Source organism: Mobula hypostoma, chromosome 25 (genome assembly GCF_963921235.1).
Source record: "Mobula hypostoma chromosome 25, sMobHyp1.1, whole genome shotgun sequence".
Classification (NCBI taxonomy): Eukaryota; Metazoa; Chordata; class Chondrichthyes; order Myliobatiformes; family Myliobatidae; genus Mobula; species Mobula hypostoma.
In genome coordinates this window covers 24,882,304-24,900,260 of record NC_086121.1, presented here as the reverse complement: position 1 = coordinate 24,900,260, position 17,957 = coordinate 24,882,304, and the positions used below count along the sequence as shown (strand labels likewise).

At 44.9% G+C, this 17,957-nt stretch overlaps 1 protein-coding gene across 3 annotated transcripts in view; it reads right to left on the bottom strand.

Annotated features, from left to right (window-relative positions):
* The window catches only part of fblim1 (filamin binding LIM protein 1), a 57,091-nt gene extending 39,355 nt beyond the window's left edge, over positions 1-17,736 (bottom strand). The window contains exon 1 of one of the 3 annotated variants that reach the window (XM_063033292.1): positions 17,392-17,736. In XM_063033292.1, coding sequence (XP_062889362.1) covers positions 17,392-17,459 — 68 coding nt within the window. In that variant the 5' untranslated portion in view covers positions 17,460-17,736. Of the gene's footprint in view, positions 1-542; positions 925-17,391 lie in introns of those variants that run through there. The other 2 variants (XM_063033294.1, XM_063033293.1) reach the window with 2 other exon arrangements.
* Positions 17,737-17,957: the final 221 nt, after the last annotated feature.

Genomic DNA, 17,957 nt, shown 5'->3' with positions numbered 1-17,957 from the left:
ATGGAGAAGAGCAATTCATTTAAGATTATGAGATACAGGAGCAGAATTAGGCCATTCGGCCCATCGAGACTGCTCCACCATTTCATCATGGCTGATCCGATTTTCTTCTCTGCCCCAATCTCCTATCTTCTCCCCATATTCCTTCAAGCCCTGACCAATCAAGGATCTATCAACCTCTGCCTTAAATATACATAAAGACTTGGCCTCCACAGCTGCCTGTGGCAAAGAATTCCATAGATTCACCACTCTCTGACTGAAAAATGCTTTTCGTATGACAAGCTATTCAATCCTGGACTCATTTAATCCTCTTGGTTTGTTTCGATATACTTACAGACAAGTACTCTCAAAAAGCAGAGCAACACCCACTTATCTGAGTGCATTTTTGAAGAACAATGAGGTACCAGAGGATGCCCAAAAGGTTGTGAAGCTAATGTTCAGCTCGCATCTGCCCAATCGGTAAAGGAGGGAAGAACACAGCAGGAAACAATGTAGCAGGAACAATACCCAAGCCGGTTTGAAAAAGGCAGTTTATAAATACTTACTGTATGTTACTGGCTACCGGTTGACACCTATAATCCAATTGCACTTAGAGTTCCCTGAGGCACTTACCGAAACTGTAGTATTTGTCGTAGGAAGGCCAACAACCCTGCAGGGTTTTTATTTCACTAGCTCACCTCTTTCAGAGTCTACAAGCAGAACCACTCTGAGTCTGAACTGGTTCTAATTATCTCCTTCCCTCACTCAGGGATAGCCCGTCCGCCTACCTCTGCTTCACTTTACCATAAAAGGAGAATGAATTCCTCAGGCATTAGTACAGCAAACAGGAAGCTGCTCCCTAACCTATCCACTCCGCACAGACTCCGTTATCCATCGTCAAACTTCTGTTTTAAAAAAATGCACTATAATGCGGTTCTAAGATAAGGCCAATCACTCTGGAAGTCTTTTGACAGATGATGTATTTCACACAAGAAATAGCCTGTTCGTTTTTGCATCATCTCCTCCAGCTGAAACATCCAGGTGCTGTTTACAGAGAGTTCTTTGTACTCTGGTTAAAATCTTGTGTGATTAATTTTACTGAAAAAGAAAGGATTGAAGGAACATTGCACCCCTGTGACTTCTGGCTTCCCCAGAATTCCCTTTCCTTTTAGACGACTGCCTGCTAGAGATGAGTAAAGTCAATCCACGTTAACCCTTTCAGTTCTGTAAGCCATTATTTTAGGAAAGGCATCTTGAAACAGCTTCTCTGAAAGACAGCTCTCTTGAAAGATAAAATAATATATTAAGAGGGTAAAAAAAACTGGGCCAGGTAGGAAAAGATCTTTTTTTTTGGTGAATATTTTTCCACTTTAAATTGCAGAATGTTAGTCCTTAAAGTTGGAATTGGTTTATTATTGTCACATGCACTGAGATACAGTGAAAAGCTTGTCTTTCACCCTGTTCATTACATAGTGCATTGAACAAGGTATAACAATAGCAATGCAGAATAAGGTGTAAACACGAGGAATTCTGCAGATGCTGGAAATTCAAGCAACACACATAAAAGTTGCTGGTGAACGCAGCAGGCCAGGCAGCATCTCTAGGAAGAGGTACAGTTGACGTTTCAGGCCGAGACCCTTCGTCAGGACTAACTGAAAGAAGAATTAGTAAGAGATTTGAAAGTGGGAGGGGGAGGGGGAGATCCAAAATGATAGGAGAAGACAGGAGGGGGAGGGATGGAGCCAAGAGCTGGACAGGTGATTGGCAAAAGGGATATGAGAGGATCATGGGACAGGAGGCCCAAGGAGAAGGAAAAGGGGAGGGGGGGAAATAAAGTGTAACAGCTGCAGAGAAAGTGTAAACAATAAGGTGCAAAAAAATCATAACGAGGTAACGTGAGGCCAAGCATCCAGTTTATCACACTGGGGAAGATTTAATATAACAGTGGGGTAGAAATTACCCGTCAGATTGCTGGTGGGTGCTTTCAGGCTTTTGTATCTTCTGCCCAGTGGAAGAAAGGAGAAGAGGGAACGTCTGGGGTGGGTAGGGTCTTTGTATGGGGCTGCGAGAAGTAAAGGCAGAGTCCAAAGAGGGAAAGCTTGTTTTCATGTGTGCTTAGCTGTGTCCACAACTGTCTGCGGTATCTTGCAGTCTCAGGTGGAGCAGTTGCCTTACCAAACACAATAAGCTGCTTTCTATTGTGCACCAGTAAAAATTGGTAACGGTCCGACAGGAGCATGCCAACTTTCTTTAGACTCTTGAGGAAGTAGAGACGTTGGTGAGCTTTCTTGGCCATGACATCTACCAGGCTGGACCAGGATGGACCAGGACAGGCAATTGGTGAGATTCACTCAACAGAACTTAAAGCTCTCAGCCTCTCAACCTCAGCATCATTGATATCGACAAGCGCACGTGCACTGCTCCCCCTTCCTAAAAGCAAAGACCAGTTCCTCTGGTTTGCCAACGTTGACAGAAAGATTGTTATCATGTCACCATGTTACTAAGTTTTCTGCCTCCCTTCCTGTACTCTGACTTCTTGTTATCTGTTATACGGCCACCACAGTGATATTATCTGCAAACTTGTAGATCGAGTTAGAGCAGAATACATACATGAAGTCATGAGTGTGCTGGGAGTAGAGTTAGGGGATGAGGACACAACCTTGTGGAGCGCCTGTGTTTAGAATAATCACGGCAGAGGTGTTGTTGCCTATTCTTATTGATTCTGCTCTGTTGCTCAGGAAGACAAAGCTCCACTTGCTGAGGGACATGTTGACTCCTAGGGTCCAGAGTTTGGTGATAAATTTGCTTGGAATTCCAAGTATTGAAGACAAAGATGTAGTCAATAAATAATAGTCCGAGATTGGTGTCTGGATGCTCCAGAGATGGTGTAGGACCAGGGGGATTCCAACCACCGTTTACCTGCTTCAGTGGTAAGCAAATTATAATGGGCTGAGGAAATGAAGATCGATGTTAAAGACAGTCCTAGGAATTGCTTCATGAATAATCTCATTGAAACCGGTCGAATATTGAAAGGCCTAGATAGAGTGGACAATGGAAAGATGTTTCCAGAGGAGCGAGACTTGGACTGGAGGGCACAGCCTCAGAATAGAGGGATGTTCCTCTAGAACAGAGACGAGAAGGAATTTCTTTGGCCAGAGGATGGTGAATCTTTGGAATTCATACTGCAGATGGCTGTGGAGGCCAAGTCACTGAGTATAGTTAAAGTGGAAGTTGATAGTTTCTTGATTAGTAAGAGCATAAAAGGTTATGGGGAGAAGGCAGGAGAATGGGGTTGAGAGGTTTAATAAATCAGCCATGATGGAAGGGTGGAACAGACTCAATAGACAAAATGGCCTAATTCTGCTCCTATGTCTTATGGTCTGTGGTCTATAACACTGTGAAAGTCACACAAAGAGTGAGGGTGTTATTGAATATCCACATGTAACAGCACACCGAAAATGGCATCAGTGATTTTGCTGCAGCATATCCTATTCTTGTGTTGCAAGTTCTTGCACTTGTCCGCATGTAGGTCACAGGTGCAATATTTGCAGCCGGTTCTTAAAGGCGTATAACATAAAATGTTTCCAATTATAGGACAGGAGTGAGCCAAGGTTACAGTGATGAGAGAGGGGTGGGAGAGTGATCCCAAAGTGTTGAAGGGACTTGGAAGGCTTATGAAGGAGACATATTTTTTTGTGCAAGGGGATGACAGAATCGGCCAGGGCTACAACACGTTCCTGCAAGGGCATGAGTGCAGTGTGGATTTGTGGTCTATATCTTGAGATAACCTACAACGTAAGTAAATGCTACTCTCAAAGGCAAAGAAAAATAGATCATATCTTTTCTTCGTCACTTTGGAGGCCTCACTAATGTAGCGGCAATCAGAAGACTGGGACATGTGGCTGAGTTCAGCAGCAGCCTCTGAAATTATCCTGAGGCAAGGAGGCTGAGTCCCAACCCTACCTGCCAAAAAGATCAATGCACATGTAAGATAGATCTTTGAAGACATAGGAATCCATGGGTCTCCAAGAATATAAAAAATGCAGTTGGAGCTTTAATAGCACAATTTCAGGAAATTAGTCAAATACGATGGCAGAATATAGTATTAATGGTAAAACTCTTGGCAATGTGGAGGATCAGAGGGATCTTGGGGTCCGAGTCCATAGGACGCTCAAAGCAGCTGTGCAGGTTGACTCTGTGGTTTAAGGCATACGGTGTATTGGCCTTCATCAATCGTGGAATTGAATTTAGGAGCTGAGAGGTAATGTTGCAGCTATATAGGACCCTGGTCAGACCCCACTTGGAGTATTGTGCTCAGTTCTGGTTGCCTCACTACAGGAAGGATGTGGAAGCCATAGAAAGGGTGCAGAGGAGATTTACAAGGATGTTGCCTGGATTGGGGAGCATGCCTTATGAGAATAGGTTGAGTGAACCTGGCCTTTTCTCCTTGGAGTGACGGAGGATGAGAGGTGACCTGATAGAGGTGTGTAAGATAATGAGAAGTATTGATCATGTGGACAGTCAGAGGCTGAAATGATTCCCACAGGAGGACACAGGCTGAGGAGTAGGTACAGAGGAGATGTCAGGGGTAAGTTTTTTACTCAGAGAGTGGTGAGTGCATGGAATGGGCTGCCAGCAACAGTGGTGGAGATGGATATGATAGGGTCTTTTAAGAGACTTTTGGATAGGTACATGGAGCTTAGAAAAATAGAGGGCTATGGGTAACCCGAGGTAATTTATAAGGTAGGGACATGTTCGGCATAACTTTGTGGGCTGAAGGGACTGTATTGTGCTGTAGGTTTTCTATGTTTCTATGTTAACTCTGTTTTGTGAATGAGTAAGAATTGAGAGACAATTAAGATTGAAGATAAATTTTGCAGTGCTCATGCGTCTGCTATTGTCATCCTTTGTGGGGAAATTTATGCCAAAAAAAGAACATTCTAGAGAGAACAACATTTCTGTCAAAGATGTCAAATATATATTTGGTTCCGTAGTGTGTACCCAGCCCCTTATCTCAAAGAGTTAAATTTCCTGCCAGTCATAAATATACCCAGAAATGTGTGCAAGATAGTACCATTCCATGCCAAGCTGATTTCAGCAGGGTTTTGTCAAAACATTTTTAGCTATTGGTGTCCCATTAGTTACTCACAAGTCAGTACAAGATGTGCTAAATGCAGATAAAATCTCCTTTTACATTGTCCAGTTAAACAAGATCATATCAGTAAACACTTAGGTAAAATTCAGTGGTGAAGCTCCTTCCATACTGCTCCAAGTATTCCCTGACAATCAAACAGAGTTAGGTACAAAATGAGGTGACCTCTACGCTATCTTACTCAAAAACCTTATCTCAGGAGTACTATATCATGTCCCACATCAATCTTCCTTTGAGGTTACAATATAAACTATATCTGGCTCAATAGGTCCATGTTTGAGCTCCATTTCAAAGAATCCAATGCACAATGACATTGGATGCTGTCTATGTGGAGTTTGCATGCTCTTGCTGAGACCAAATGGGTTCCCTCTGGATTTCTTTCCACATCCCAAAGACGTGTGGGTTTGCTGATTCATTGGCCACACCGATTTGCCCCTATTGTGTAAATGAGTGGTAGAATCTGGGTGAAACTGGTAAGATATATATATTATTTAATTATTGAAGTACAGCACGTAGGCCATTCTAGCCCTTCAAGCCGTGCCGCCCCAGCAATCCCCCATTTTAATCCTAGCCTAATCACGGGACAATTTACAATGACCAGTTAACCTGCCAACCAGTACGTCTTTGGACTGTGGGAGGAAACCAGGAGGAAACGCACACCGGTCACGGGGAGAACGTACAAACTCCTTTCAGGCAGTGGTGGGAATTGAACCCAGGTCTCCTGCACTGTAAACCGTTGTGCTAACCACTACGCTGCCACGCCGCCCCCAATATGAGGAGAATAAAAAGAGATGAGTGTAAAATGGATGCCGGATGCAACAAGACCTGGGCAGTATCCAGGCCTCGGCTAAGTGGCAAGTAACATTCGTATCACATGATTGCTAGGCAGTGTCCATATCCAACAAGAGAAAATCTTGCTATTGCTCGCTAATATTCAATGACATTACCATCACTGAATACCCTGCTATCAATATTCTGGGAGTTACCATTGCCCAGAAACTGGACTCGAGCAGCCGTACACAATGTGACTACAATAGCTGGTCTGAATCAAGTACCTCACCTCCTAACTCCCAAAGCTTATCCACCATCTGCAAGGGTCAAGTCAGGAAGATGCTGGAATCTGCTCCACCTGCCTGGATGAGTGCAACTTCAACAATACTCAAGAGGCTTGGCAGCCTACAGCCCTTCTGAGAGGCGCTCCACCCACCAGCACTCACTCGCCGCAACACCGTAGCAGCACTTTGTTCCATGTACCGGATGCCCTGCAGCGACCCACAAGGGCTCTTCAGACCGAACCCACAACCTCTACCAGTTCGAAGGGGGAGAGCGGCAAGAGCATTGGACTGCCACCACCTGGAAGATGCCCTTCAAGTCACACACCATCCTGACTTGGAAAGATATCACCATTCCTTTGCAATTGCTGGGGCAAAGTCCTGGAACTCTCTCCCTAACAACATTGTGGGCACAGCCACACCTCAAAGGACTACGGCAGGTCAGGAGGGTAGCCCACCACCTCCTTCTCAAGGGCAATTAGGGATGGGAGATGAAATGCTGGCTCTGCCTGTGAAGGAGTAATAACAAAATGACAGAGCAACACGCACAAAATACTGGAGGCAGCATCTATGGAAATGAATAAACAGCTGATGGAAATTAATTAACAGTTGATGGAAATGAATAAACAGTTGATGGAAATGAATTAACAGTTGATGGAAATGAATTAACAGTTGATGTTTAGGGCCAAGTCCCTTCTTCAGGACTGCATTAGCATCTGCAGATTTTCTCTTTTTAATGACTGTTCCAGTCTTGCTGTCAGAAGTGCAGTACTGAATGCACATCAGACACACTTCTGGATGTGACAGAAAATCTTGCACAGTCTGGCCTCTAATGTAGATGAGCAGATCCCAAAGAATCATCATCATTATGCGTGATGTGAGCGATCATGGTCTTTCCAGGGCCATGATTGTTCTTGGCAAATTTTTCTGCAGAAACCTTCTTATGGACAGTGTCTTTACAAGACGGGTGACCCCAGCCATTAACAATATACCCTTCAGAGATTGTCTGCCTGGAGTCAGTGGTTGCAGAACCAAGGTTTGTAATAAGCACCAGCTGCTCATACGACCATCCACCTCCTGATCCCATAGCTTCTCATGGGGGTGTGGGGCTAAGTAGGTGCTACATTTTGCCCAAGGATGACTTGCAGGCTAGCAGAGGGAAGGAACGCCTTGCACCTCCTTTGGTTGGGACCTACCTGCACCATGATCCCAAAGCGCTGTCTGGATAAATGTGGGAATTCTCCTGGTGCCCTGGTCAGCATTAATCCCTCCAAAACTACAACATAAAAATGATCGGCTCATTTACCTTACTGACGTTCTTGAGACCCTGCTATGCAATTTGGCTGCCACACTTGGCACTATTGTACCTCACTTCACGAATATTTAGAACCAGCTGCACCTCTAGCCAAGCCATTCTGACACGGGCTTTACCTGACAACGTGGAAAACTGGCTGAGTGTATCCTGTTCACAAACAGTAGTAAGTCCCAATCATCAACAAGGTGGTGGAAGCTATCATCAACAATATATACCAAATTTCACCTACTCCACAAGAACCTACTCACCAATGTCCATTTTGGGTTTCAACAGGACCACTCGTTTCCAGACTTCATGATACCCTTGGTGTAAATATGGACTGCCTTGGTCTAAACAGCGATTGCCCTTGGCTTAAAGGCAGAATTTAATTAAATGTGGTACCAAGGTGCCCCAGCAAAACTGGGTATCAAAGGGAGTACACTCCAGTGTTTGGAGTCACAAGGGAAAGTGGTTGTGTTCATCAGGAGTCATCATCCCTGCCCCAGGATGTCACTGCAGGAATTCCTGGGGAGAGTGTCCTCCCCAGCACTGATGACCTGCTTTCCATCATAAAGTCAGAAGCTGTCTCACATCTCTTGTGATCCAGGTTTGATCCTGATATCTGGTGTTCTCTACATGGAGTTTGCACGTTCTCCCTGTGGGTTTCCCCCAGTGCTCCAGCTTCCTTTCATCTACAAAAGGATTCTTTTGACTACTGTAACTTTCTTCTAGTGGAGGTGGATGTCTAAAGAATGAGGCTGTATTATTGGGAAAAACATTTACAAGGAAATAAGTGGGATTGATGAGATTGATCTGGGGCAAGCAGAAACTCAAGGGATGGAATGGCCTTCTGCAGTATACTATGAAGGTATGAAATGTAAGAATCAGTGGTTCATTAATGATTGCATAATGTTCATTTTCATTTGCAGTTCTTCAGCAAATGAAGAGGTATGTACCTATCTATTTACAAGAGAATCGAGACAACATTCAGGGCTGGGCTGTTCATTGACATTGGTGATTGACCAGTAACATTCATGACACCAAGTGTCAGGCAATAAACATCTTCGGTGAACAAGAAGCTGAAGTAGAGCTTTAGTGATCCAGATTCAAGACTGACTTCCAGGGCTGTCTGTGTGGAGTTTGCACATTCTTCCTGTGAATGGTTAGGGTTCTTCTGGGTATTTTGGTTTCCTCCCATCTCCAATGGAACCACCGTCTAGGCTGATCTTCCCCTCCCTTCCCTATTTCCACAGGGATCACTCCCTCCATAACTCCCTTTCTGCATCTTCCTATCTACTGATCCCGGCACCAATCTCCACAATTATGCTAATACTTGCCCCTCCACCTCTTAACCCCCATCACCATTCGAGGCCCTAAACAGTCCTTCCAGGTGAGGCAGCACTTCACATGTGGATCCATTGGTACCTTTTATTGCAACGTCTGCTCCCAATGCAAACCCCCTGTATATTGGTGAGACCCAATGCAAACTGGGGCTATCATTTCACTGATCACCTTTGCTGTAGCAGCCAAGATCTTCTGGTGGCCAGCCATTTTAATTCCACTTCCCATTCCTACTCTGATATGTCTGTCCACGGCCTCCTCTGCGGCCAAGAGTGGAGAGGCAACGCATCACATTCCATCTTGGTCGTCTCCAAACTGACGGCATCAGCATCGATTTCTCCAACTACCAGTAATCGCTTCCCTCCGTTCACAATCTCCTCCTTTTTTTATTCCGTTAACCATGTGGCCCCCTTCATCCTTTCTCTTTCCCCTCCTCCATCCTCACAATCCACCCATCACCCACCACCTTCTTCCTCCCTCTGGCTCTCCACCCCTGTCCTTTTAATCCATGATCAGCTATCCTCTCCTATAAGACTCTATCTTCTTGCCTCTTCCACCTGCCAGCTTCTCATATCATTCCCGCTCCCCCTCCCTCACCTGCCTACCTTCCCTCTCTCTCTTGATTCACCTATCACCCACTAGGTGGTACTTCTCTCCATTACCTCCCTCCACCCTTAATTCTGGCTTCTGATCTCTTCCTTTCCTGACGAAGGGTCTTGGCCTATAGTGTCAATTGTTCATTTCCCTCCATTGATGCTGCATCACCTGCTGAGTTCCTCACCTGCCCACCTGGACAAGCCAGCGAGCACTGTCAGGGTCATGTTTTTTGACTTCTCCAGTGCGTTCAATACCATCCGCCCTGCTCTGCTGGGGGAGAAGCTGACAGCGATGCAGGTGGATGCTTTCCTGGTATCATGGATTCTTGATTATCTGACTGGCAGACCACAGTACGTGTGCTTGCAACACTGTGTGTCCGACAGAGTGATCAGCAGCACTGGGGCTCCACAGGGGACTGTCTTGTCTCCCTTTCTCTTCACCATTTACACCTCCGACTTCAACTGCTGCACAGAGTCTTGTCATTTTCAGAAGTTTTCAGATGACTCTGCCACAGTTGGATGCATCAGCAAGAGAGATGGGGCTAAGTACAGGTCTACGGTAGGAAACTTTGTCACATGGTGTGAGCAGAATTATCTGCAGCTTAATGCGAATTCATAATTTACTGGCATAATTTACACATTACTATTTAACTATTTACGGTTCTATTACTATTTATTATTTATGGTGCAACTGTAACGAAAACCAATTTCCCCTGGGATCAATAAAGTATGACTATGACTATGACTATTTTGTGTGTGTTATTGGAAATGTATTATCTGTCCTTCACAGTCATCCCAGAAATCTCTGCAACAGCACCATTTTCAACAGACGAAATACAGAATTCAAGAATGTAGTTCATTATCACCTTCACAAGGGCAAGCGAATGACTAATAGACGTCAGTCTTGCCAGCAGTTCCCAGATCGCGGAAGTAAACAGAAAATGATCTGCAGCAGCTGCCCCGGCCCTATCTTCCCTATTGTTCTCCTATCGGTGGGACCTGTTCCTGTCAGTTTCCGACTCCAGAGTCAGTTGCAAGTTGCCTGGCCTGTGAACTGTCTGCTTTGCATGATTGCTTGTCTCCCAACAGTGACCGTGTTTGTTCTGGTCACTCCCTGCCCCCAGTGTGTTGCTTTACTGATTTGCAGTGACGTGTAAGATGTTTTTACACCAACAGCCTCTGTGAAATCTGTCACAGTATTTTTTGTCAGCCTTTGGTTGTTTGTCAGTCTTAGTATAGTTTTTCGTAAAATCTATTATATATATATTTTTATTATTTTCCTGTAAATGCCTGCAAGAAAATGAATCTCAAGTTAGTATATGGTAATATATGCTTAGTTCGATAATAAATTCACTTTGACTTTTGATACCTTAGCAAATGGTTGGATCCCTTGGGTCCAGATGAGTGTTCAACTGCTATTGGTGTTCAGTGTGTCAATCATACCTTAGAAGTCCGTAAAACATGGGAGCAGAATTAGGGCATTTGACCCATCATGTTTGCTCTGCCATTCCATCATGGCTGAATTATTATCCCTTTCAATCCCATTCTCCTACCTTCTCTCCACAACCTTTGACGCCCTGATTAACCAAGAACCTTTCAACCTCTGCTTTAAATATATCCAATGAATTGGCCTGTGCCCCTGGCTGTGGTAATGAATTCCACAGATTCACCAGCCTCTGTCTAAAGAAATTTTTCCTTATCTCTGTTCCAAATGAACGCCTTTCAGTTTTGAAGTTGTGCCCTCTGGTCCTAGATGCTGCCGCATCCACTCTATCTAGGCCGTTCAATATTCAATAGGGTTCATTCTTCTAAACTCCAGTGAGTACAGGCCCAAGCTATCAAACACTCCTCACATTAACCCTTTCGTTCCTGGAATCATTCTCGTGAACCTCCTCTGGACCCTCTCCAATGCCAGCACATCTTTTCTTAGATAAGGGGCCCAAATCTGCTCACAATACTCCCAGTGCAGACAGACTAATGCCTTATAAAGTCTCAGTACTAAATCCTTGCTTTTGTATTCTTGTACTCTCGAAATGAATGCTATCATTGCATTTCCCATCCTTATCACCAACTCAAACCTGAAAAGTAACCTTTAGGGAATCCTGTAGGAGAACCCCCAAGTCCCTTTGCACCTCTGATTTTTGAATTTTCTCCCCACTTAGAAAATAGTCTACGCCTTTAGTCCTTCTACTAAAGTGTATGACCATGCATTTCCCTACACTTCTCCATCTGCCACTTTTTCGCCTATTCCCCCCCGAATCCTTCCATTGACACCCTGCTTTCTTAACACTACATGCCCCTCCATCTATCTTCAAATCATCCACAAACTTGGTCACTAAGCCATCAATTTTGTCATTCAAATCATTGACATATAATGTGGAAAAAAGTGGTCCCAGGACTAACCCTGTGGCACGCCACTAGCCACCGGCAGACAACCGAAGAAAGCCTCCTTTATTCCCACTCTTTGCCTCCTGCCAGTCAGCCAATGTTCTATCCATTCTAGTACCTTTCCTGTAATACCATGGCACAGTGGTCCCCAACCTCCGGGCCGCGGACCGATACACTGCCGCGAAGCATGCAGGGGTTCAGCGGTAGCTGGGAGGCACCCAGCACATCTTTAAGAAAAAAGCCAAAATAATCAAGCTAATTAATTAGGTGCCGCCGGGCACGTAAATGTCGGCCCAGATCAGAGGCGACGCATATCGGCAATCACCTCTGATCTGGGCCGACATTTACATGCTGGGCAGCACCTAATTAATTAGCTTGTTTATTTCGGCTTTTTTCTTAAAGCTGTTCTGGGTGCGCCCCGGCTACCGCTGTACCGCTGCATTCTTCGCGGCAATGTATCGGTCCGCGACCCAGAGGTTGGGGTCCACTGCCGTGGCCTCTTACTTTGTTAAGTATCCTCGTGTGCGGCACTTTGGCAAAGACCTTCTGAGAATCCGAATAAACCACTGACTCTCCCTTGTCTATCCTGGCTGTTATTTCCTCAAGATATTCCAACAGATTTTTCAGGCAAGATTTCCCCATTAGAAAACTATGCTGACTTTGGCCTATTTTATCATGTGTCTCCAAGTACCCTGAAACCTCATCCTATAATTTCCTTTCTTCTGCCTCCCTCCCTTCTTAAAGTGTGGAGTGAAATTTGCAACTTTCCAGTCCTCAGGAACCATTCCCAAATCTATTGATTGTTGAAAGATCATTACTAATGTCTCTGCAGTCTCTTCAGCTACCTCTTTCAGAACCCAGGGGTGTAGTCCATCTGGTCAGGTGACTTATCTAGCTTCCAGAGCACCTTTTCCTTAATTATAGCAACTACACTCACTTCTGCCCCCTGACACTCTCGAACTTCTGGCATTCTGCTCGTGTCTTCCGCGGTGAAGACTAATGCAAAATACTTCGTAAGTTTGTCCGCCATTTCCTTGTCAAACATTACTACCTCTCCAGTGTCATTTTCCAGCAGTCCGATATCCACTCACTCACACCTCTTTCTTACTCTTTATATATTTGAAAAAAACTTTTTGTATCCTATCTTATATTATTGGCCAGCTTACCTTGATATTTCACCTTTCATTATCTGTGTTCTCTGGGAGTGGCAGGGAATGGAGGGTGACTCTGGGGAATGAATATCCGACAATTTCCTCAGGATACCCCTAAAATATTGTTTATACTTGCACTACTTTTGCTACACAGCCTCGGCAGCTGGGTCCTATTTGTGGCAGAAAACCAGTTTAAAAGCAAAAAGTGAATTTGAAGTATGGAAGGAATGCGCAGAGAGAACAACTGTGGGGAGATTGCACGATAATTAAAGCTGACTAATGCCATTTTGCACACTATTTATTTAGCACAGGAGTCCCTGTGAAGCATCTAATTGTTGTTGGGATTATTACTCCCTGGAGTCCATTCCTGATGTCAGCTTGGTTCAATGGCAGCCCTGTCATCTCCCCCTCTCCCCCGTACATAAATAATCTAAATTGATTCTACACGGTAGTCCTGGAAGAATGTTACATTTCTGCAGGTGTCATTTTTCTGGGGGCCGGCGGGGGTCATCATATTTAAGTTTGCTGACGACACCACTGTTGTTGGCGATCAATTGGCATACAGGAGGGAGATTAAAAATCTGGCTGTATGGTGCCACAACAACGACCTCTCTCAATATCAGCAAGACCAAAGAACTGATTATTGACTACAGGAGGAACAATCTGGAGGTCCATAATCATCAGGGGATCATGGATGGGAGGCATATTTAAATTCCTCGACGTTTTCATTTCAGAAGATCTTTCCTAGATCCAGCACATATATACCATTACAAAGAAGTCACAGCAGTGCCTCCACTTTCTTAGAAGTTTGAGAAGATTGGGCATGTCATCTAAAACTTTATAGATGCATGGTGGAGAGTACAACAACTTGTCTCGTCACAGCCTGGTATGGAAGCTCCAATGCTCTCGACTGGAAAAGCCTACGAGAAGTAGTGGATACAGACCAGTGCGCCATGAATAAAGCCCTCCCCACCATGGCACACATCTACAAGGGAGGGAGAGCTTTGCAGGGAAGCAGCATTCATCATCAGGGACCCCCACCATCAGGCCATGCTCTCTGTTCGCTGCTGCCATCAGAAAGGAGGTACAGGAGCCTCAGGACCCACACGGTTATTGCACCTCAACTATCAGGCTGTTGAACCAGAAGGGATAACTTCACTCGCCCCGACACTGAACTGATCCCATAACCCATGGACTCACTTTCAAGTTCATGTTCTCGATAGTTATTGCTTATATATAGCACGTGGCCAAGTGGTTAAGACATTGGACTAGCAACCTGAAGGCCGTGAGTTCGAGCCCCAGCCAAGGGAACGTGTGTGTCCTTGAGCAAGGCACTTAACCACACACTGCTCTGCGACGACACTGGTGCCAAGCTGTATGGGTCCTAATGCCCTTCCCTTGGACAACATTGGTGACGTGGAGAGGGGAGACGCAGCATGGGCAACTGCTTGTCTTCCATACAACCTTGCCCAGATCTGTGCCCTGGAGAGTGAAGACTTTCCAGGCGCAGATCCATGGTCTCGCAAGACTAACGGATGCCTTTACTTTTACTTATATTTCTATTTTGTATTTGCACAGATTTTTGGCTTTTGCACATTGGTTGTTTGTCCATGTGTGTTTTTCATTGATACTATTGTGTTTCTTTGTAGTTACTGTGAATGCATTCAAGATCTCAGGGTAGTGTGTGATGACACGAGGGGGAACTTCTTTACTCAGAGAGTGGTAGCTGTGTGGAACGAGCTTCCAGCAGAAGTGGTAGAGGCAGGTTCGATGTTGTCGTTTAAAGTTAAATTAGATAGATATATGGACAGGAAAGGAATGGAGGGTTATGGGCTGAGTGCAGGTCGGTGGGACTAGGTGAGAGTAAGAGTTTGGCACTGACTAGAAGGGCCGAGATGTCCTGTTTCCATGCTGTAATTGTTATATGGTTATATATGTACTTTGATAATAAATTTGCTTTGAACTTCAAAACCAACTTTCCACCTACCTGTGATCAATCAATTTGCACGGCACTATTTAAAGCAGCTCGATATTAATCCCCCAGCCAAGAGTTTTAATGATAATTAAATGTTAATTGGATCATTGCTCTTTTGTCAGATTGTTGCTGATACCAGACGTGTGAAACACGACACTGCCCAAATGACTCAACCTTGAGTACCTACATCCCCCAAGCGAAATTCTCATGCCTGTAGCATATCTGAAGTCCATCAGCATTTGATTATCTCTATCTTGCAGAGGATGATGAATGTCTGGAATGCTCTAACCCACTTGTAGAGACTAGCTTCATTGTAAGTATTTAATATCACGGAAGGTAAAGATTTGAAAGAGTTTGGAATTGACAAAAATGGGATTGGGGCAGATCTCCTGGGATACTGAATGACAGGGACAGCTTGAACAACTAAGACTCCTGCACATATTTTGTGGCATTCTTATACATATTTCTCCTCGGTTTCTGTCTTCAAGGTGCTAACCCGGCCCAGAGTTGGCGGTACTGAGGTGGTGCCTCTCTCAGTGCCTCAGCTAACCAGAGGATATCAGCAGAATATTTAACTGCAGAGGGACTTTGGCCAAATTCAGTTCCCTGACTAGATAATTACTCACAATCACATGCCAACAAGCATTTAGGGGATAGTGCAGAGGTTGAGGGGAGGTGACCCTCTGTTGATGCTCTAGAGTTTTAATTTGGCTCAGTTCTCTCTGGGTCCGGAGGAGATTCACGACAATGATCCCAGAAATGAAAGGGTTAATGTACGAGGAGCATTTGATGGCTCTGGGCCTGTACTTGCTGGAGTTTAGAAGAATGGGGTGGGAGGGGGATCTCATTGAAACCTATCGAATATTAAAAGATCTAGGCAGTGTAGACGTGGAGGAGATGCTTCCTGTAGTGGGGGAGTCTAGGACCAGAGGGCACAAACTCAGAAAACCAGGACGCCTCTTCAGAATAGAGGAGGAAAACTTTCGTTTAGCCCAGGGGTGGTGAATTCATTATCACAGTGGCTGTGGAGGCCAAGTTATTGGGTATATTTAAAGTGGAGATGGATAGGTTCTTGATTAGTCAAGGTGTCAAAGCCTACGGGGAGAAGGCAGGAGAATGGGGTTGAGAGGGATAATAAATCAGCCATAATGGAATGGTAGAGCAGTCTAGATGGGCCGAATTGCCTAATTCTGCTCTTCTATCTTAAGTTCTTACAGCTTTCTTTAATTTTCCCCAGCAGCCTCAGAGATACAAAATGACGCTGATGTTTTGCCAGGATCTCTTCCCAGCCTGATCACCCTCATGCTCTCCTAGTTATTTTTAGATGCTATACGCTGCCTCCTGATATCCGAGTCGCCAGCAGCACGGAGCAGTTCAATAACCCGCCTCGGAGGCCGTGACGATGGGACAAAGCACTGAACATGTGGTGCAGGAGGCCTACGTAATGTCGCAGGATTACATCAGGTACATGACGGGTAGGGCATCAAAGGCAGCTCCCAGTGTGACAGCAGCGGCCCTAAGACATGCAGGCGATGACCTCCTGGTGAAATGTCCCATCTTCTTCAAGCGATGGCCCCGGGTTTTCAAGGACGTTTGCCCCGACGATGCCTGTGACTACTTATTCAGGATTCTGGACGAGCATTTTCAACCAGAGACACCCTGGCAGAAGGAAGAGCTGACTTGGAGTGGTGTCCTCTCTATTTATGTGCTGGCAGGGCAGCTGTCAGAAGAATGACATGGAGACAGTGCTAGAGGAGCTGGGACTCAGAGTTGGAAAGTACGTGGAGAGTAACGTATGCCCAATCATCAGAGAAAAAGGAGGATGGGTGAGTATTGCTGGGAAGAAAAGTGCCACATCTTGGTTCAAAGGCAGTGGGATTAAAATAGTCAGAATGCATTTGCCAGCCTGCAGTGCACTGCCCAGCAACAGTGAAATGCGCAGAAGCTACACCAATCAGTACATTAATGGCCTGGCTTGACTCCAGTCTGAAGCTTTCACTTTGATTCCATTTGACTCCCAAAAATGTGACACCCCACACAATCCACACAACCCAAAAGCATTTGTCTCAAAGCAGGGAAAACAAGCAATTTTTCTTTGGTCACCAGTTCTACGTTTTTCATCAGGTTCTAAACTATTGTCTTAACAACACTAATCTTTAACTTTTCTCCTTACCCCATTTTAATCTTGTTTTCCTTCGCAATCTTTTTCAGAATCAGATTTAATATCACAAGGATACGTTGTGGAATTTGTTGTTTTGCAGTAGCTGTACATTGCAATACATAATAATAGAAAACTAAATTACAGTAAGTACTCTATATACGTATAAATTAAACAAGGAATGCAAACAGAGAGGAAAATAAAATAGGGAGGTAGTGTTCATGGGTTCATTGTCCACTCGGAAATCTGATGGCAGAGGGGAAGAAGCTGTTCCTGAAACTTTGAGTGTGTGTCTTCAGGTTCCTTACCTCCACCTTGATGGTAGCGATGAAACGAGGGCATGTCCTGGGTGATGGATGCCACCTTTTAGAGGCATCACCTTTTGAAGGTGTCCTGGATGCCGGGGAGGCTGGTTCCCATGATGGAGCTGGAAGAGTTTACAACTTTCTTCAGACTTTTCTGACCCTGTGCAGTGGCCCCTCCATACCAGAAGGTGATGCAGTTAGTTAGAATGCTCTCCACAGTACATCGGTAGAAATTTGCAAGTGTCTTTGGTGACGTACCAATTCTCCTCAAACTCTTAATAAAATATAGCCTCTGCTGTGCCTTCTTTGTAACTGCATCAATATGTTGAACCCAGGATAGATCCTCAGAGTTGTTGACACACAGGAACTTGAAACTGCTCTCCCTTTCCACTTCTGATCCCTCGATGAGGACTTGTGTGTTCCCTCTGCTTCCTCTTTCCGAAACCCACAATCAATTCCTTGGTCTTACTGACATTGAGTACGAGGTTGTTGCTGTGACACCACTCAACCAGCTGATTTATCTCGCTCCTGTGACGCCTCCTCATCACCGCCTGAAATGTCGCCAACAA